General features: G+C 45.2%; 1 protein-coding gene across 3 annotated transcripts in view; it reads right to left on the reverse strand.

Annotated features, from left to right (window-relative positions):
* COG2 (component of oligomeric golgi complex 2) overlaps positions 1-20,815 on the reverse strand; it is a 44,853-nt gene that overhangs the window by 4,932 nt on the left and 19,106 nt on the right. For all 3 annotated transcript variants that reach the window (XR_009522492.1, XR_009522493.1, XM_060035102.1), the window contains exons 8-17: positions 19,878-20,002; positions 16,165-16,291; positions 12,708-12,847; positions 8,410-8,471; positions 7,051-7,202; positions 5,228-5,425; positions 4,299-4,371; positions 3,856-3,998; positions 2,118-2,257; positions 697-880 (exon numbers count right to left, since the gene is read on the reverse strand). Coding sequence is in view for 1 of the 3 variants with exons in the window: in XM_060035102.1 (XP_059891085.1) it covers positions 697-880; positions 2,118-2,257; positions 3,856-3,998; positions 4,299-4,371; positions 5,228-5,425; positions 7,051-7,202; positions 8,410-8,471; positions 12,708-12,847; positions 16,165-16,291; positions 19,878-20,002 (1,344 nt within the window). In the remaining 2 variants the exon portion in view is untranslated. The remainder of the gene's footprint in view (positions 1-696; positions 881-2,117; positions 2,258-3,855; positions 3,999-4,298; positions 4,372-5,227; positions 5,426-7,050; positions 7,203-8,409; positions 8,472-12,707; positions 12,848-16,164; positions 16,292-19,877; positions 20,003-20,815) is intronic.

Consider the following 20,815-nt stretch of genomic DNA (forward strand, 5'->3'; position numbering starts at 1 on the left):
AAACAAGGCATCTTCTGATGGGAATGTTATGATTCCACTTTTTCTCTAGCAAAAAGGTCTTCCTTGAGGATCTACTGCTATAGAAAACCTAAGCAGTTGACAAAGCCAGTTTCTGAACACCCCAAAGCTCTGACAGTCTGTGAGGACAGAAGGCCGTGCGCGGAATCCACACCTGCCCCTACGTGACGGTACCTACGTGAATGTCCACACGCCGTGACACAAAAATCTGTGTTTTATAGAAAACCTACAAAATGCAGGCAGGGAAGCAAGGAAGCTGTGCTGAAACATTTTTCAAGCACCGCACTGAGAAGTCAACGGCCTGACTCTTCTCCTGAAGTCAAACTAACAAATATCTCAAAAGACCCTCATCTGGCACGGCACGTTCCAGGCAGTGGACCAAAAGGACACCATCTCTGCCCATGGGCACAGCCCCAGTGGCTTCGGGAACATGAATGCCAGTGAGCCAAGAGGATGTCAATTCCCTGGACCTCAAAAAGCCTGTCTTTTCTTTCTCATGTTCCCTAGGGGCCCATCCTCTTCCTTCAAGCGTCTGGGGCCCTGGCCCTCTTTTCCAGCACCGGGAATGGACTCCCGGCTCCTCCCAGCATCTCTGGGCTCAGGCGCACCACCAGCTGGCTGCCAGGCCCTCGGAATGTGGAGTCAGGCCCCCTGGAAGGACGGCGGCGCTCGGGTCACCTGCTCTCCTAAATATGCGACGTCCAAGGCCAACTGCAGCCTGATCTTGTCGTCATCACTCATGCCGCCGCCACTGGGCCCGGCGGGGGTGGCGGGAGCGGTCCTCCTGGCTTGTTTCAGCCTCTTCAGGCTCTCCTCCATCTTCCTCACGGAGTTCAGGACGTCCGACACGGTCTCATAGTACCTTGAGCACGAGACACACAGACTGGTGAAAGAGACACAACGCCAAACACGCCTGCGAGCTTTGTGGACCAAAACAAGGATTTTTAAGATAAAAATTCAATTCCAGTAAAAAAAAAAAGAAAACAACCAGCCATGGTAAATACTGTTTCTCAAGACTGAACGAAAAACAGGGTCTTGACTGTCGTCTAGCACTGCATCCTCTCGGAACATAACAACTATGTACATGAATTCCGTCTAAAATTTCAGTCCTGAACACTAAGCGAGAATCACAGGCCAAACTGTCTTTCTCATATAAAGGGTGAACAGCTGCAGCTCGTTCCCCAAATGCAAGGAACAAACTCATTTACCATCAGTTCTAGGAACAGCTCATCTTCCAAAAAGTATTTCAGAACTTTTAAATAAAACTAATTGCCTTTAAATATTTTCAATATAATTTCCAAATTATAAATGAGTTATATTTCAAAATTTTGTTTACAAGCTGGTTATTTGGCATTTGGAATATATTTCCCCACAGAAATAGTATTATAACTCATTGTTACGTTCTAAGTTAACTCACAAATGCTGCTTAACTCATAACTGGTCGAAAGAAACAAAATAGTACTGCAAAATTAATAATTAAAAAAAATCCAACAATAAAATCAAATAATATACTTTCTGACATAACTCAGTGCTGGATTTGGGGAAAAGTAGGGGGAATCGGAAATGAAGAGATGCTCGACCACAGTGATACTGAACACCTCCCCTGTTCTCATTAGTTTTAGGATTTTGACACCCATCCTTCAGCAGTTGTAATTACACTGCACAATGAGTGTTTCCGCTTCCTTGATTACACGGGTCTCCCCAGCGCAAGTCTGCTGATTACGTAGCATGACTGGAGCCATCATGGACTGACAGAGCTGAAGAGAAAGGACCTGAAAGGAGAAAGCGTGCCCGGACTCGCAGAACATTCCTGCATGAAGTGACGTTAAGGACAGTCCAAGGCAGTGTGCCAGGGGGACTGTGCAATGTACCTGGGCCTCGAAAGGTGTGTGAGCTGGGAGAGGCCAGGCAGAGCCTTGGGTAGGGTGGAGCGAGCACAGTCAGGGAGGGACTGAGTGCCCGCACCCTGCCTTGTCCAGCGATGAGGCCACTGGATGTTCTTACTACCTTATCTACAAGCAGCCTGTGATGGTCCCAGTGATGTCTGACTTAGGGCTTTTCTAAGCAAGTCCAGAATAGTCCGCTTTTAAGTTACTTACTTATGCGTGCTCTCAGAGAGAGCGCCTTCTAACCACTGCTGAATTATGGCTTGTTTGAGCTTATCCTTGTGCCCGCTCTGAAGCTGGTGCAACGGCTTCAGAGCACTGTCCACATAAGAGGAGGCTGTCGTTGGCACCTCCTGGAATAACGTTGGTAGGGGTTAAAGATGAACAGAAAAAAAAAAAAAAGAAGGAAGAGAGTAAGTTACCCAAACCTCACGTTCAAAAGGGCATTACGCAGGTACCAGTTTTGAGACACATACAAGCGTTGTCCACAGAAAGACCCCTGGAGACCAAGAGGGAGCCGTGGAGAGACAGCCGGGGAGGACGATGCCCGGAGCGACTGGACTCAGGCTCCCTAACCTGCTGTCCACACAGATCACCTGGCCACCCCGTTAATTCCGGGTCTGATTCGGTGTGTGTTGCAGGGAGGGGAACGGGGCCAAGTTTTGAGATGGCACATTTCTAACAAGCTCCCACCAGCGACCGTCCGCTGCTGGCCAACAGACCACCACGTGAGAGCTTAGGATCTAGGGTGTCTGACTTTTCTTAGTTTTGGTTTCTTCATCCGTGAGTAAGGACACGGACGCTCACTCTGTAGGACTAATGAGGGTATAAAGTCTTTAGCACGGTGTCTGACCTACGATGCAAGCGCTCGGTAAATGTAACACCCCGTTGAAGAGAAAAGGAAAAGTTGCCAGATTCCTAAAGGAAAAGTAATGAATTTGGCAAAATAAAACAGGTCTCTCCCACTTCAGACCAGAAAATCGGGAGATAAGGTACTCTTGCTAGAAATGGGAATTCTGCTGGAGTGTCCCAGATTTTAAAAGGAAAAGGAGAAGAGCCCCAGCGGAGGTGAGCTGGGTCTCAGCTCAGCACTCAGCCCAGCCGCTCGCTGCACCCAGAACATGGGCAGGGCGGGACGAGTAACCCCGACAGCAGCAGACCAGACAGCAGCAGACCAGGCCGCAGGCTCAGCGCACAACAAAGATGCGGCCCCGCCCAGGCGTGTCTGTAGGAACTCCGGGATGTTCCAAAGGAGCACAATGCTGCAGGAGATTCTCACAGTTCCTGAGAATAATTTCAGTTGTAAATGGCCTAAAATCCAACTATCAAACTGGGAGAAAAGAAAATCTAGAGGGAAAATAAGTGAGAACTGACAAGAATAAAATGAGCATAAATAAACGCATGAAAATGGGAGTTCAAGAGGGAAAATTAAAACGCTGGTAAAAACAAATCCCCCCAAATCCCCATTCTACAAAGTGAGGACACAGAACTCGACTCTGAACACCAGTGTGAGCTTAATTTTTCACCTTATAAATGCCTTTAATATTTTTTAATGCAGCTTTTTTTTATACCTTACCTAGTAAAAGACAGGAGAAAGCAGGTACTTCCAATGACAATATAAAAGAAATAAGGTAAATTCAAATCTTTTCAAGTATAAGATATGAAGACCAAGAGAAGGGGCGGACTTCAAAGTATTTTATTAAAATGCTTTCTCTGAAGATACGGTTTTTCCTTAAGGCCAGAAGTCCGTGCTGTGCAAGTCCAGCTGCCTCAGCTGTGTCTGTGCCACATCTACTGAGGAGCCCCCTTCCCACGAATAGGGTTTCTCTCCAGGAGACGGATTCTCCCCCCGAGCACCTATTTCTGTCCCTCGCCTAACCAATTCCTCCCTCTCTGGCCTTCCTGATATATACTTCCCAACCTCGAAACCCTTTTCAGTGAGGGCACTGACCTTGTTGGTTCTTCGGTACAGCCTGGGAACCTCCAGGGCACTTTTCAGGTGACTGAAGCAAGACTCACTCAAGTCCTGGGTGACTCTGTCACTCAAGGCAGGCACACAGGCAGACAGAGATAGCCGGGAGTCCTCCAGGGCTGCTGCACAGACAGAAGCATGTGTTTAATCACACTATCCAGGCCCAGGGGTGAATTCTATTTTAAACACCGTCAACAGATTTAGAGAGCATACTACACCAAACCAAATCAAATCAAATCATTAGAATTAAACAAAATATCTCATTCAAGGAAGTTATAAACACAGAACAGAATACAGAAACCACCAAGGACTTACAACTAGAGAAGAAAATGGTTAGTTAAAATTTATCCTACGGTCTCTAAAATTCTATTGTAAATTATTTCTTATTCAAAGATTTGCTGAATCTAAAGATTCATTTTTACCTGAGATAGAAGAAAAATTCTTAAAGCCAATCACTTCAAGTTTTGGCCTGATTGTTTCCAAGAGCTCTGGAAGCTGAAATAAATATGCACTTTATATATTCAGTTACTTTTTATAAATCAAAGGAAGAGTCAATTCTTTATGCATCTACGAACTCTAGAATATTATTAATGAACGATAAAACTAAACTCAGAACTTCCAGTGGTTTTCATCAGAAGAAAACAAAATTCCTAATTAATGCTTTCACTATGAAAGAATCCAACAGCATGGAAAATAGCATTTTCACGGCTATTAACAGACCCAGAAAACATGCGAAATCCTTTTCTATTCTGCAGCTCTCCCCAGTACCAAAAAAACACATGGTAAAGACCACGTTTTTGCTCCAAACATACAATATCTGTCCAAGCACCACAAAATATTCAAACTTGAGAAAAGCAGAATTGCATATCACAGCGCTTAAACACATTCATCCCACAAAGTTCTGTTAATGGTAAAAGCAAGAACATGGAATCTATTTGGAGAAAACAGGAAGACGTGTTAATAGGTCAGCACTTTCAAAGTATAACTGAAGATTACATATTACCCTGAAATACTGGGTAAGTGAATTAGAAACGATTAAAATCCAACCACTAAAGGTCATGCCTGCACAGAGTAAGCGGAGCTAACGCAAGAAACGGCGGTGCCTGGCGTGCTGCTAGACTGTGGCGTCACTGCTGAAGGGAAGCCGAGGCTCCGGGCTAGCACATCCTAGGCGGGACTGGCAAGCACGGGGGAGCGAGCACGCCGGGCAGGGAAACGAGAGCAACACCCAGAAGCGAGGTGAACGGACGTGCTCTCAGGGTGCCCTGGGCCCACAGTTCTGAGCCCCGTGAGGCCAGCCGCTGCGAACATTGAAGCCGGTACTTAGAACTCCTCCGGGACACAGGCTCACCTGCTCCTGAAGCCTGTCCAGGTCTGCGACCACGTAAACAAGCTGAGTGCTGGAGACGGGGACGACGGGCTTCGTCTCGGAAGGGCCGCTTCCTCGGTCTTCGCAGTTTCCTTGGGCGACGGAAGGATCTTTGCTGCCAGTTCCCGAAGGCTTTTTAATATCCTTGGCACTTTCATTAGAGATGGGCCTGAGTAAAAGCTGAACAAAAGGGTTTCAACGATTAAATGTGTTTCCACCAGCAAGATACATGCGCACTTATACAGGTCAGTGACTCACCATAAAATGTCAGCTGTCTACAAAGGATCCAGTGAAAGTTTACTCATGACAAACACCACAGCCCTCTCCCCAGGCAGGCGTGGAAAACAGAGAAACAGGACGAACTGCAACCCCCTGTGCATTTCCCCTCCTTAGGTAACAGGCAGAAATGAAACCACAGGCCTCTAAACTAAAGGAAAATTAAGATGTGGAACATCATAGGTTTTAAAAAATTAATTAACTGCTTAAGGTAAATAATGTACGGTATCTGCTTAATAAACTTATCATCATCATAAGGGTAAAAAAATCAAAATCTAAACCTTAATTATGCTTCAAATAACACAAACGACAGAAGTGTTCTTTGCATAATGGATTTTTGCTACAAGGGGAAAAAACCTATGAGACGTGCACTGGGATCGAGAAAAGAACGGAATATTCTGGATGTGAGAAGAACTGCTGGCTAGCATCTTGCTTGGGCGTGGCGTAGCAGGCCCAGGCCTAACAGAAGTGTACCAACCCGACCGTGCCCAGGAACGGCACGGTCTTCGTGAACAGTTTCATGGAGCACGGTGGTCTCCTGAGACCCCTCTGAGCAGAGAGAGGCAAAGGCGGAGGAGGAAAGGAAGTGCCGTGGAGCGCCCCTGTCTGCCAGGCCCCTGGGTTATCAGTTTGCTGGTCAAACCTCTCTCTACTCCTCACGACAAGCACAGACAGAAGCTGTTTTCCTCCTTTACAGATGAAGAATCTGAGACTCAATTTCCCTAAGACCACGAAATTAGATAAGGAGTGGCAGAGCCAAGGTCTGACGCTGTCACAAGCCTGCGCTCTTTCCGCTGAGACCCTCTGCTCCAGATGACAGAGTGCTTTCCTCTCCACGGATGAGGCCTTCCTCGTGTCGTCTTCCCTAAGCTTCTGCTCACATCTCTTTTACACTCATCACCTTGCCGTGGCCGGGGGGTGCGTCTGTCACTGAGCTGTCCGTGCAGCAGGCATCTCTGAGACACGGGCGCAGGGCCTGGCGGGGCTGGGGGCTCGGCAGGGGGCCACACGAGCACTCCCGTGGCTTTACGCACAGTATCTAATAAGCCGTCAGAGGCATGCGGACGCCGAATGCATCCAACTACTACTTCTGAAATGGAGGGAAGGTAATTAATTTTACTACCTTTTAATCTCAACCACTTGGAGTTTTTACACTTCCAAAGACTAGGTACTAACGTACGCATTTTAAAAATCATTTTCATTAGAATCATTTCATTAGAAATTTTCATTTCTGTTTTAGTCTGGAGGCAAAGATCCTGGTTTTCAGAAGGGAAAAGTGAGGTGGCCGGTGAGGGCTTTTCCAAACCACAAACCACTGACCACGTGACAGCAGACGCCCCTCGAGGCCACACGCACGAGTGAAAAGGAAACCCAGAAGCGAAATTGGGTAGCAACTGAGAAGCTGGCCTGCAGTCCCCGCATCAACCTCTCATGACAACACGGCCTTTAAGACTCTCAGCACGTTCGGCTTCACCCATCTTTAATTTGTTTCAGCCTCGATTAGGGATGAGCCACCCGCCAGCCCTCACCTCCTTGACAAACACGGAGTACCGTGCGAGAATCTGCAGAGTGAGTCTCCACAGACGATGCACCAGCAACGGCAAGAACATCTGGTCAGACCAACACCTCTGCAGGCTGCTCCACGTCCTGTGAGAAGCCAAGAGGCAATACGAACTTCCAGCTAGACAAAAAACATACGGTTAAGGAATCTCAGCTGAAGGGCCAACGGCTAAAATCTTCCACGTACACCCCAAGGGTGAAGGCAGCAGCCTTCTTGTCAGCAAAGCTTTAGGGAGGTCCTTCTACTTTTACATGGCTCCCCCTCCCAGGCATCTGACAGGCATTAGACATAAGCGGCGTTCAGAATCGCCAGCCAGCAGACACTTCGTACCAGATCAACAAGCACAAGCTGGAGAGACAGCCACTGGCAAGGGTTTCACCTTCGGTTCTGAATTTGTCCTGTCTTCTCCTTCCCTCCTGAATACGCTATTTCAACACAGGATGTCGATTACATATGGCCATTTTGGGCAAAAACAGCTGGAAACTAACTTTGAGGCTAAAAGAGTGCAGTTTAGATGGAACTTGGCTGCACGAAAGGGAGCAGAAAGCGGAGTGGAGCTGCCCCAAGACCCTTGCGGCTATAGGAACAGCCACCTACTAGGTGAGTGGCTACCGGGCATGGCTACAACGTGACACAGGTGAACGAGGCTGTAGGGATGCAAATGATGCAAACGTGTCTGCAAAGTGTATCCTAACCCCGGTCACCTGCGTACTGTCCCAGGACTGGCCCAAGGGCTCTGGAGGCCCGGGGCAAGGAGCCCCCGCTGTGAGCCATCGCCCCCCCCGCCCCGCCCAGAGGGAAGGCCACCCTGGTCCTTCACCTCAGCTTCGGAGAGAAGTGGAGCGTGGCCACTTGGCTACAAAAAGGGCTGCTCCCTTAAGCACAGCAGCAGTTACATCCCCTTGACACGTTACACTGAGGAATGAAAATGAGGTCTCCTTCCTGTGCTCTTAAAGCAGCGTTTTTATCATCTCTGTACAGCAAGAAGCTCTATAAACCTTTTTTTTTTTGCGGTACGCGGGCCTCTCACTGCCGTGGCCTCTCCCGTTGCGGAGCACAGGCTCCGGAAGCGCAGGCTCAGCGGCCATGGCTCACGGGGCACGAACCCGTGTCCCCTGCATCGGCAGGCGGACTCTCAACCACTGCGCCACCAGGGAAGCCCTATAAACCCTTTTTAAAAAAAGAAGTTAAAGTACACCTTTGGGTCTAACTTACTGGAAGACAGGAAAAGGTGAAAGAGCCCCCAGGGTACTGAGGTCCCCAAGATGACTTGGTGAGCCTACTTAACTCAGTGACAGCCTGTCATTTGTCACTTTGAGGAAGTTACCTGGTGCGTCTTCCAGGACATCTGTAAGTGCTGCTTCTAAGGATCCCGCTATTTCTCTAAATCTGAGAGAAAAACAAGAGTGTAAACTGTTGTTTTCTCTGCTGCAGGCGGCTGTCCCACCCATCCTCCCCTCTCCCCACGAAACAGGACCTTCCTCCACTGGCTTGTTGGTGAGGCCAGCACTGTCAGAGATGCCGCACCAGCCCTGATGCCTGTTCTCCAGACTTTTTTTTACCGAGCAGGAAATAAACGTGTCTCAATTAATCCACTAGGAAGCCATTTCTGGCAAGTCCCACCAGCTATAATCAGGTAATCACTTCAAGGCCGTAAGACTGGTTTTTCCAATCCCCTTACATCAGCCCTATCAGAAGAAAGTGAATGTCCCCCAAACTAAGAAATGAGAAAGCTGTATTCTGTGTCTTTGATCGCAGCTTGAGAAAGATCACTGAAGGTAGAGGCAGTTACACCAGAACAGCTCTCTGCCTGGCGCTCCTCGAACATCTGCTGCCCTGCTGCCGGGCTCTCACGTTGTCATGGTAACTGGCCCGCCGGCCCCGAGGCTCAAGATCCGCTTCCTGATGGGTTTTCTTTTTCCTCTGCTGGCCCACTTGTCCCCTCATACCATCCTGTCACAGACTTCTATTTTAATGACTAGTGTGGACACATTTTTATGACTCTGAAATGAAAACTTTGTGTGTGTGTGCGTGTGTATTTCCTTAACTAGCTGCTTACGTAGCATCTTTCTTCCCAAACTATATAGCTCTTCCATCTTCATACTTTCTTTACCATACACTCTTCTGTCACCTGCTAGTTCCTTTGCTAGCAATAAATTCTGACACATGCTTCAATTTACTGAAGTCGTAATTCTGGTTTTTGGATAGCACTCACGTGCTTTTTAAAAGCAGTTCAGAGGCTGGTTTTCAGGAGTAAAAGCACTTCACACAAGGAGCAGCCACCCCGTCCGCCACAAAGGTGCGAGTGGCTGACAGCGGAGGACTCTGGACCGCCCTGGCCACTGGAGCTGGCCGGTGCCTGCAGCGTCCCTACACCACAGGGAGGGAAAGGACTCGCCCTCTGCCCCGCGAAGCCTGCGAAAGGCTAGTCTCTCCAAGCAGCAGGGAGAGGCAGAGAGAGAGCAAGTGATAGAAGGCAAGCGGGGAACAGAAGAGAGCGCCGGGGCCCAGCGAAGGAGGCGGTGGCCCCGAGCACAGTGAGGACGGGGAGGGGCTGCCCCGCAGTGGAGGGAGCAAACCAGCACCTGCGTCAGCCTCAGACCCTCAGCCCACCTTTCCTCCAAATCCGCAAAACACGGAAAAGGCCTGACAGCTAACACAGCACCATTTACAACGGGAACACCAGGCCCCAAGGAAGGGAAGGGCCTGTAAACGCGCAGCACATCCACGCTGAGCGCAGCACGAAGAGAGGTCAGCTCGAAGCTCTGCAGCCATGGGAAGAGCAGGTATAGTTCAGTGTAAGGAAAGACACGGGATAAAATTACATGTACGTCTGTGACAATTCTGATAAACACACAAACGAGAAAGTGCAAGAAAAATGCAGCAGACCCGACAGCAGTGCATTTCACACAGACGTGCTGACTGCGTGGGACCAGCTGTTGGACCCTTGAAAGGAAAGCTGTCTATGTCACGTGACCCAGCTGTCCCCTTAGCCCCAAGGGCCAGGAGCCCAGCACCAGCCCCTGGCACAGCCTTGCTGAGCAGTAGCTTCCAGGATTGAAGTGATACGTTATACTTCTTAGAAAAGAAACAAAGTGAGATGTTACTTTGGTGGAATTTGAAAAGTTGTGCTGTAGTCTTCATGTGTCTATGGGATGCTATTCTACTCTTGATAGGAGATTTGTAAGAAAGGCAACCCCAAATACAAACACTCCCAAATTCTTACACTTGGGTTTGGGGAGGGTCTGGAGACGCCCTTCCCAACGCATGTCTCTACTTCGCGCAGGCACACACTTGCGGAGGGTGGAGGGAAAGGAAGGTACGTTAGTGCCACACGGACTCCATGTCATAAAGGAGCTGCACCATGCTCAGCGCGTGCTGAACGTCACAGACACAGAACACACGTGTGACCGTCCTGGGAGCATATAACATTCTAGCGAGATTTCAATTAAAAAAGACCTAACGCTTTGCCAGTGGCATTTAAAGGGCGACCAGCCCAGTTTCCAGGCAGCCACTGATTCGCTACCATTTGAGACTGCTCTGCGCACATGTACATTTAATCTCTTCCTATGAGAAACGGAGTCCTAACCCTACTTTCCGATACTCCTGTAAGAACAAATGAAGCGCAGACACAGTAGGGTACCAGGGGCAGGAGGGGTGCACAAGTGCTCACAGACGGTGTGTGTGGGCCAGGGCTGCCTTTTTCCTGAAGGTGACGGGGATGCAGGCATAGAGTCAGACCCGGGAGCATCCACCTGTTACTGAGGGTGCAATATTAATACTTCTTCCTAGAAACATGTCAACACACCATCACCCCACTGGCTTTAGGCTTACTTTAAATGACCCTGAGGTGAATCAGGTAACACTACAACTCTGACCCCAGCGGTGTTCGCAAAACATTCTGTCATCCCTCAGAATAAACAATCTAATGCCTGATAAAAATCAACAGAACGGTGTCCCATAAAGTATTACTTGAATTTATTTCTTAAACGGAAAAGCAGATGTATTGAAAGTTATGAAGTTCCACACTTCATAACTCAAGCATAATTTTTTTTAAATTTTACACATTTTAAATAAAACTGTTTACAAAGAGAAGTTAACCAATCCCTTTGAATGCTATGGCTAAAATCTGCTGAAGGTGAAAACGTCTTTCAGGGAACTGGCTGAGTTCCGACAGAGTTTAAGGCTCAATCACCAGCTTTGAGAGAACGTATAATGAGAGGAGAACCTGCCGAGGCCAGGCTGTGCCGCCCCTGCGGGGCCCAGAGCTCCAGGAAGCAAGGTGACAGTGCAAGATTACCAAGCAAGGGGCCCTGGGGTCTGGGGAAAACGACTAGAAAAGAGGGGTTCGGAGGCAGTAGACTGGAGTATGGGCTGATGGCATTGGATATCTAAAGCAATCTAACTTTGAACCTGGACTACAAAAGACATGGGACAGTTGAAACATTATTTCTCTACTGCAGTCTTATGCTATAAAGTGATGCTTCACCATTTTAAATTCTTCTCACAAACCAAAAGGGCTTCTTGCCCTGGCTTAGTTTTGATCATCACGTAACGACTACTTCCCATGCAGTCCATGAGTATCTTACACAAAAAAAATCCTTAATTTCCTACCTACAGGATAATGTAACCTTGAAAAATTAAGCATAAAACCCAGTATTGTGTGTAAAAGGGCATCTTACTAACAGTCTGACAGCTACGATTTCACTATCAAAAGATGATTACATACATTCTCAATCATGGCGAGTAATTACAAATCAAGGTATCTAGTTCTTAGTATATCTCCCTCTGTAATTATTCCTTAGAACCCTGGGGAAGGACTGCATCATAATTAATGAAAACATCCAACAATTTAAACAAAAAGCCTGAGTCTTGAAAGAGCATTCTAGCTCAAATGCTCTCGTTAACGCCGTGATCTCACTCAAGAGAAGCTGCACAAATGGCTATTATCACCTATTCTTCTAAGGGAACACATATTGTTAAGAATTTATCCTAAATTTCCCCAAGCAGTCTACAGAACCACTTACTGACACAGGTGATATCATTATGACATCTGGAAGAAACGTGTCACCGTTTTCCAGAATAGAGAGAAAAAATGTCACAAAGTATTATAAAGGAATCCAAAACAATAGGTAGAATTACTATCAATTGCTAAGACGGAATCAGCTACAGAGACTACTTTAAGAGAGAATACTTCTCCCGACTCCCTCTGAGGACAAAAAATGTTCCAGATGAGCAAAACAACAAATGCAGGGTAGGTCTGCTATTTGAAGCAGGTGATGAGAGAGGAAAACGGGGAGAAAGAGCTGCCAGGTGACCCGCTCTTCCTGTCTCTTCAGGACGAACAAGGACGTAGCACGTGGGAATGAAGCCAGGCCTGGTCTAGCTCACTCTGAGTCTAGTGTTCTCAGTTGTCTAATGACCAAGGAGTAAGACTTATCTTTCTGTCATACAAGCCAGAACTTTGGCAATCACGATACTTCTGTGCACTTCCACTCTACACTTTGTTTCCCAAAGAACAGTATGATGATCAAGAAGGGGCTGTTAGCTGGAGCCAACATACTTAACTGGTGCTCAAATTCTGTTTTAGAAGGGTGGAGGTGGGGGGGGGGGTAAATTACTGACCTTATTTGAAAATACACAGGCAAGTTCCACTTATTATTGAAGCTGTGATAGGCGGGATGTGCTCTTAATCTTTTTACACTGGCCTGTGATCCACATTGCCGTTCAAATGTTCTTACAAAATCCATACTTATGGTATATTTCTAAAATAAGAACAAACAGGTGGCATTTTCATTTTAAGTGAACTAACCAGAACTGGGATCATATAGCGAAAAAAGCTGTAATCAAGATAAAGATCAACACACAGAATCATAGTTTCTGGATCTGATAAGGACCTTATGGGATCTTCCTTCCAAGGTCCCCGCTTAAAGATCAAGTAATGCCCGAAGTGGTTCTGTGACGTGCTCAAGGTCCTAGGTGGCAAGCCCGTCAGGAGACCCAGGCATCCTAAGTCCAGTGGTCTTTAAGCGACAGCTCTCCCCCATCTTCTAGGGCACCCCTAACCCAGTCCATTGGAATCACAAGAGATTGCAGATTAAGTGGTATAATTTTCATTGCCTCTCCAGAAGAAGAAGAAGTAGAAAATTTTAAAAAGGAAAGAAAGACTCAAACCATGTGAGTAATTACATCCTTTTTATAGATGGCACAGCGTGAAGATTGACAGGAGGAATCTAAAAACACCATTAAGAGCAGAAGCTAACACTTACTTAATATTTATCATCCTCACACAGTGCTTAAAATTGTCTTTCTTACTTTAACCCAGAAAACTGCCCTACCCGGTAACTACTTTTATATCATCCCCTATTTTATAAATGACGCTTCCTCTTCTGCTTAGGCTCAGAGAGAATTTACCCAGAAACAAAGCAAGGAAATGGGGGAAACAGAACCCTCGCCAGTCAGCAGTGCAAAACTGCAGTTGCACATTCCTTCGGCAAGGGCTCTATTCCCCAGTCCCCAGGCTCTGGGGAGGACACTGCAGGACTTCCCATGTACTTCTCATTAAGAGGGACTCTGTTCTGGGTCACCAAACCAATCACCTGAATATGATGATGTCTGTGCTTATGTGGGAATTTTAGTGCAGTAACACTACCACAGGTGTTCAATTTCTTTCAACTGGTTTTGAGCTACACTTACTGAATCCCCTGAGTGTGGTCTACATGTGTGGAGTTGAGACAAAGAAAGGTATTACTCATCCCTTTTGGGATACAACTATACCCCTGCAATGGGTGTTGAAAAAATACAAAAATATTTTTCTCTTCACAAAAGCATGTCCCATTAAAACTGAAAGCTGAAAGCATTTCTTGCAAGAAATGTTTGTACCCGCAAACGTTAAGTATTGGTTTAGAATTCTAAAGTCGACACTCTAGCAGAAAGCTTCGTTTCTGAGCTGAAAAATCTCCTGAGCCTAACACGATCAAAATGATTCTCTAAAGAGGAATGAAAAGGGTCTTAAACTGCTAATGCTCAAGACCTCATATTGTTCAGTACACTGTACCATGGGCCAGGAGAACAGATCGGTGGTATTTCTGGGATAATAAAGCTCCCAGTTTGTTGTCTTCCCTGTTTTGAAGTCTACCAGGCCCCAGGCTCACCACACTCACCTTGTGCCTCTCTACACTTTAAAATTTAATAGGCAATTTGACCAAGCAGAGTTAGAAAAAGAAGCAAACAGAACTTCTAGAAACGAAAATAAGGGTAAATTGGAAACAGGTGAAAAGGAGTTTAGACAAATCTGAAGAAGGAATCAGTGAACTAGGAGAAAAGTCCCAAGAAATTACCCAGAATGAGCACAAAGAGACAAAAAATTAAAAAGTGAATTCAGGAAACACAAAGGATAAAGTGAGGAAGTCTAATCAAAAGTTCTAGAAGAAAATAATAGAGGAATGAGAGAAAAGCACAACTGAAGAGTTAATGAATAAAAATGAGACAGAGCTGATTAAAAAACCACCAATCCTCAGATCCAGGAAAGCCAACAAATCCTAAATACGATAAAGAAAAAGAAGCCCACACTAGATTCTCATAATGAAACAGCACACTAGAGTCGCAGGCAAGATTTGGGAGAGATGGCATGATAACTACAAAGAAACAACAGTAACTATTTTCATAACGGAAGTCAAGAGACAATGTTCAAAGTGCAGAGAATTCCACTTCCATCAAAACTACCTTTCAAACACAAAAGGTATAAAGTTATTGTCAGACATACAAACTGAGGGTTTATCACAAAAAAGTGAAACTTATTATCAACAGGCCCTGCTAATAGATGAACTTCAGGAAGAAGGAAAATGATCCAAGAAAAAAGGTCTAACATCCAAGAAGGAACAGGAAGCAAAGGAAATGATAAACACGTGGAATAATTCTGAAAGGAGAACGATGACCACGTAAAACAATAAAAATAACGCCCAATTTGGGGGATAAAAAAAATCAAAATAGAAATAAGACCCTGGAAACAGTAATAGATACTATGGAATGGGGTGACTGGCATCAAAGTCCTCGAAGATCCCTGTGCTGTTTGGGGGGCTGAAGAACACCAGTGAGCTTTAGATTCTGTTAAGTAACCACTAAGGTTACTTAATACATAAAGAAATAAAGGGTAGAACTTCCAAATTAGTAGAGGGGAAAAACAGAATAAATGAGGAAAACAAATCCCCAAAAGTCCAAAATACAGAGAAGGCGGAAAAGGAATGAAAAAAAGAAGGGAGAAAGGAAAAGAAGGAAGAAAAATGGGACAAATAGGAAGAACCAAAGAAACCCCAAATATATCAGTCACTACGATCATTGTAAATTTAACAAATTACCTAAGCGAAAGACAAAGATTGTCATGTTGAATAAAACAATCGAAAACCCAAAAATCAAAATCCAGAGCAGGAAGGAGAGGAGAGGCACCGAGGGGCTGAGCAACACGAGTACTGAGCAGGGGAGCTGGGCACGGACTCAGGCCACCTGGCCGAGAGCCTTTATTCTTCTCCAGGACGCTACGTACTGTCTTTAAAAAATGGTACAACGGAAAATTAACATACGAGTCTACTGAAATATCAACCGTGAAGTCTTTTAAATGATGTTTTTTTTAAAAAAAATGAAAATATCGAGGCCTCCTAATCTTTCAAATTATAGAGGACACTTACATATTGCATATTAAAATCCAATCCAATACTTCGTTTTCCTTCAAAACGGTACAGTAGATATCTACAAACTTAATTTTTCATGGAAAACAACTGCAAACAGCCTTGTTTTTAATGGTCCTTAGGATCTTTTTAAAAACTAGAATATTCAGATCTAGTCCCAATTGCATCTAGACTGAATTTTACTTTACATTCTAAAAAATATTCTTAGTCCTTGAAGTTATCAGAGACTATCTATGACTTGAATAAAACAGTGCGTGTTTTAAGGTAAATGCTTGCTACGTAACTCAGACTGTGGTTTTTCCTAAAACCACAGAACCAAGACTGTGCAGAAAAGATACGATTATCCTAAAGTCTCAGGTTAACATCTTCAAGAATCAAGACGATGGAGGAAAAGGTACCTGGTGAAAGGCATCGGGATTCCCAGCATTAAAAAGTGAGGGCAATTTTTCTTCTAATCCTCGTACTATTTCTGGCCAGACAGAATTCACCAAAAAATCATATCCGGGAACAGTATTGCCTTTTTCACTGTAAGATAAGAGGAAAATTTCAGTCAAATACACCAGAATCTTCTACTTCCAAAAAGCAAAATTCCACTGTGGTGCTTTTATTAAAATAAAAGTTCCTCAGGCTAAAATTTATTTCAACCTTTTTAAAAAAACGGTATCTGTCAATTAGTTTGTTCTTAGACCCAAACTTCTATTTCACTCCTTGATCTCATTCTCACCTTGAACCTGACACATCCTCTGTGTCCTGACTCCTACATCTATCTATCAAGTAGTAAGCAAGCTGGGGTCAAGGGTAATGGAAAACTACATCGACTTAACTTGGCACAATTTTCTCCCCTAAAATGGGCTACCATGTTTATACTCTGTCTTGAAAAAGAAGCAGTTTAATACCACAGGAAAAGCAGTCTTTGTGGGACTTCCCTGGTGGCGCAGTGGTTAAGAATCAGCCTGCCAATGCAGGAGACGCGGGTGCGAGCCCTGGTCCAGGAAGATCCCACACGCCGTGGAGCAACTAAGCCCGTGCGCCACAGCACCTGAGCCTGCGCTCTAGAGCCCACGAGCCACAACTACCGAGCCTGTGCGCCGCAACTACTGAAGCCCGCGCGCCTAGAGCCCGTGCTCGGCAACAAGAGAAGCCACCTCAATGAGAAGCCCGCGCACCGCAACAAGGAGTAGCCCCCGCTTGCCGCAACTAGAGAAAGCCCGCACGCAGTAACAAAGACCGAACGCGGACAAAAATAAATAATTTTTTTTAAAAAAAGAAGAATTATGTTACATCTACTCTGTCTGTGCTCTGTAAATGGAACAATAATGCCTACAGGACAGCACATATATTTAAAAAAAAAAGAAAAGCAGTCTTGTATTCAACCTTAACACCACTCAACTCTAAAGCACTATAAATCACGCTAATTGCCCAATTACTAACAACTTCAGCTATCCCTAAGATTACCCTCAGTTCTAAAGTTCTATGACTATTTTACGTAAAATCTCGATCACAAATCTTAATACGAAAAACTGATAACGGTAATGTTTTTTGCGTGTGCATGCTTTATTCTGCATTTTTAGCCAAAAGGCTGGACTCTGGGTTTCTAATTCACAAACGTAGATGAGAGACAACACTGAGATAAAAGCATGCACTTGGGAGCCAGAGTACGTGAGTTCAAATCCTGGGTCATTTAACTTCTCTGTGTTTTGGTTTCTTCATCTTCAAAACAGGGATGATAATGATACGTACCTCACAGGGTCATTATATGGATTAATATTTGTAAAGCATTTAGGATGGTGCCTAGCATACAATGAGTGCTATGTTAATAGTGGTTAAATACACAAGTACATAAACAAAAAAAGCAGGTTCCTTAAGTTTCTCTTGAACTTAAAGACCTGTAAGTAGCTTTAAGCAACACCATCTCACTGATCGACCCACTTTGACTGCTCCGTTATTGATATGCTCTATATTAAGATAACTGTCTTTAAAACTGATCATCCATGCAATATACGGTCTCATTTTTTTAGTAAAACGGGGAGTTGTGTAGCTAAGTGGGGATAACAAATTGGCATTTAACATTCTGATAAGTATTAAAAATAAACAGTAAAAAGTTTTCATAATTTTCCTGCTTAGCAGAAACTATCAAGACAAATAGCTTATTCAGCTTTACTGTTCAGAAAGAGCTATCAGATAATCTCATTCTATAATAGGTAGGAACTGATGAGAAATTACTGGTGGGATTGGAGGAGGGTCCAGGAGGGAAAGAAGATGCCTGTGTCCCACATACCCAATTCCATGTATCATATCATATACTTTTAATCATAATAAGAAGTAGCTCTATTAAGGTATCGGAAGAAAGAAGGAACAGAATTGAAGATTTTAAAACACAAATGCACATAATCTGAACAACACTGAAGGACAAGATCGCCTCATTCCCAAAGTAAATGTCTAACTAAAGCCCCGAAGAGAAAACTTAAATCTGTGAGATCAACAGTTAGAAAAGCTAACCCACATTCTTCGGAAGATAAATCTTGAACGTCGCTGGTGTCCCCAGCTCTAAAGGGCACCTGGAGGCAGAAGCTGAGCAAGGGAAGGTGAGGAGTGGCGGGACGACGGGGCCTCAAGCAAATGCAGATGGCCCACCAAGGTGCAGTTTAGATTCCTCAGATTTCTGAGGCGTCTGCATGAGCTCTGCCACCCTGAAAACCATGGAAAAGGGCGCGTGAGGCTCTGTAACTTGACAGTTCAGGACCAAGACTAGGCCTGTCAAATCTAACGACTGGTTGTTTCATAACTGTGGCTTCTTTCAATTTACCCCATGACTTCTATTAAATTCTTACCCCAAATCCAAATCCAACTAAATCTTCATGGTTACTAAGCAAAAGTGGCAAAACAAGGCTTCATCTGAAATCGTGTACTGGAAATAGGGTACTTCACAAGTCAAGCAGCGTATTTGTTCCCCAGATTTTTTTTTCTTTTCAAAGAACAAAATTCAAGACCAAATATAATGTTCACTCCATGAAGACAGGGACCTCATCTGCCTTTCTAATGCTGTAAATAGGTTAAGTCTTTCATCCTGCAAACACTGGGTAGTTACTGCCTTCAAGACACTGTGCCAGGAGGGAGGTGTGGGCCGTGCGGGAGGGGAGCACACTGTTGAGATGGAAAAAGTGAGAGTGACGTGCAATGGCCTGCAGAGAACAGGATTAAAGGTAGACATCAGGGTAAAAGATGGTCTCTTGAAGGAAGTGGCATCTGAGCTGGGGCTTCACGTGGAGTGACAGGTCAACAAAAAGAGGGATCAGGAAAGGCGGAGGGGACTCCGAGGAAAAACACAGACCCGCCCAGCGTGTGCTGGGGTGGGCAAGTGCAGCTGTGTGCTGGAAAACTGCAGGGCGAGGGTACCACAGAGCAGAGTGCCCCACCCAAGGACCACCGGGGCCAGAGCACAAGGGGCCTTGTGTGCTGATCAAGAAGCCTGCATTTTCCACAATGAGCAATAGGAAGCCACTAAAGACTTAGGAAGACAGGGCATGAATCTCAGCACTGTGGGTAAATGTGCCAGCAGAGGGGCAGACTGAGACGCGCGAGCAGGTGGGGAAAACCTGTTACTGTGGACAGAGAAATGACAAAGGCCTGGACCAGGACAGTGGCAGTGGTGGAAGGCAGTGGGGTATTTACAAAACAGAACTGAAAACCATGGAAATCAGACAAAAGGAGGGAAAACTGAAGATGACTTTAACCACAATTAACATCTTATAAAACTTGTTGAATTAAACTGAATTGATATTTATTAACAGATTATGACATTAGGATAATGGAAGGAAACCAACTTTTATTTCAAACCTAGTTTAGGGAACTGACAGTGTAGGAAAGGGCAAAGCATGGGCTGTGGATTCAAGAGAGACACACCATTCTCCTCCGTTCCACCCACTACAGTTTCCTTCTCTGTAAGACGAGGCTAATGGCCCCTGCCCAGCTCAGAGCACTGTGCTCACACACAGACAGGAAAGGGCATCTGAACCCGGTCCACACGAGACAGCAAGAACCAGCAGGGCACGAGCGGCTCCCAGGCGCAGCCCCGGGCCGCGGGAGCTCTGAGAACAGCTGCTCAGACTACCTTGAGGTGGCTCCTCCCGTGACCTCTCGAAGGAGGCGGCAGTGGTGGGGAACGAACTCCAGGAGCTTCCTGTACATGAGCTGAAGATCACTCGGGTGAGCATCGGCAATCTGCTCTACAATCACCTAGTAAAAGGAGCATCATTTTTAAAAAAGACAAGTATGAGTTACATACCACAGGGAAAAGAACAAAGAAAACCTGCAAAGTGTGTTTCCTCTCGCCCCCCTCCTCCCCAGCTGACATGTTTCCTAACAGCAACAGCCTCACTCAGAGCTAGTTCCAGGATTCGGGTGCATAGCTCTGACCTGGGGGAGACACAGGCTGGGTGCCAGAGACTGGCCTGAAGCTGAAAAGCCAGACACATTCGCCTGTTTCCCTCCTGAGCTTGAAAACGAAATAAAACGATGATTTCCCATGACAACAGCTCCTTGCTGTCTTGACCGTGGCCTTTTCTTCTAAATACCATTATTCAGATTAGGGGAAGGTTTGAGACAGAGAAAGATGGAAGGGAGTATATTTTATTTTACTTTATTATTATTTTATCTTTTGTGTTAAGGTTGAGAATCAAGAGGCGAATGACAAACATACGAATTTAAATAAAATTAAAATGTGGCCACAGTTTATTTAATATGCCACTGAAACATCAAACGTTTCTTTAATTTAGCACATTAGGTTCAGTTCAATGAAAAACAAAGGCATAAATTAGTAACCATTTTCACTTAGTGATAAAGAAATAGTGTAGGTAATTTGTCTTTTTCACTCCTATAGAGGACAGCTGTGAGATACAACAGGATACAAACAGAGGAAGATGACAGATCATTTATTTTTAGTAATCCTAATGAAAGCTGACTGGACTATTGAAATTAATCCTTAAGTTTCATTTTTATCAATGACATTCAATTTTCCCCATTTATAAATGGGAGACTTTTACCCCAAAG

Source organism: Delphinus delphis, chromosome 16, assembly GCF_949987515.2.
Source record: "Delphinus delphis chromosome 16, mDelDel1.2, whole genome shotgun sequence".
NCBI lineage: Eukaryota > Metazoa > Chordata > Mammalia > Artiodactyla > Delphinidae > Delphinus > Delphinus delphis.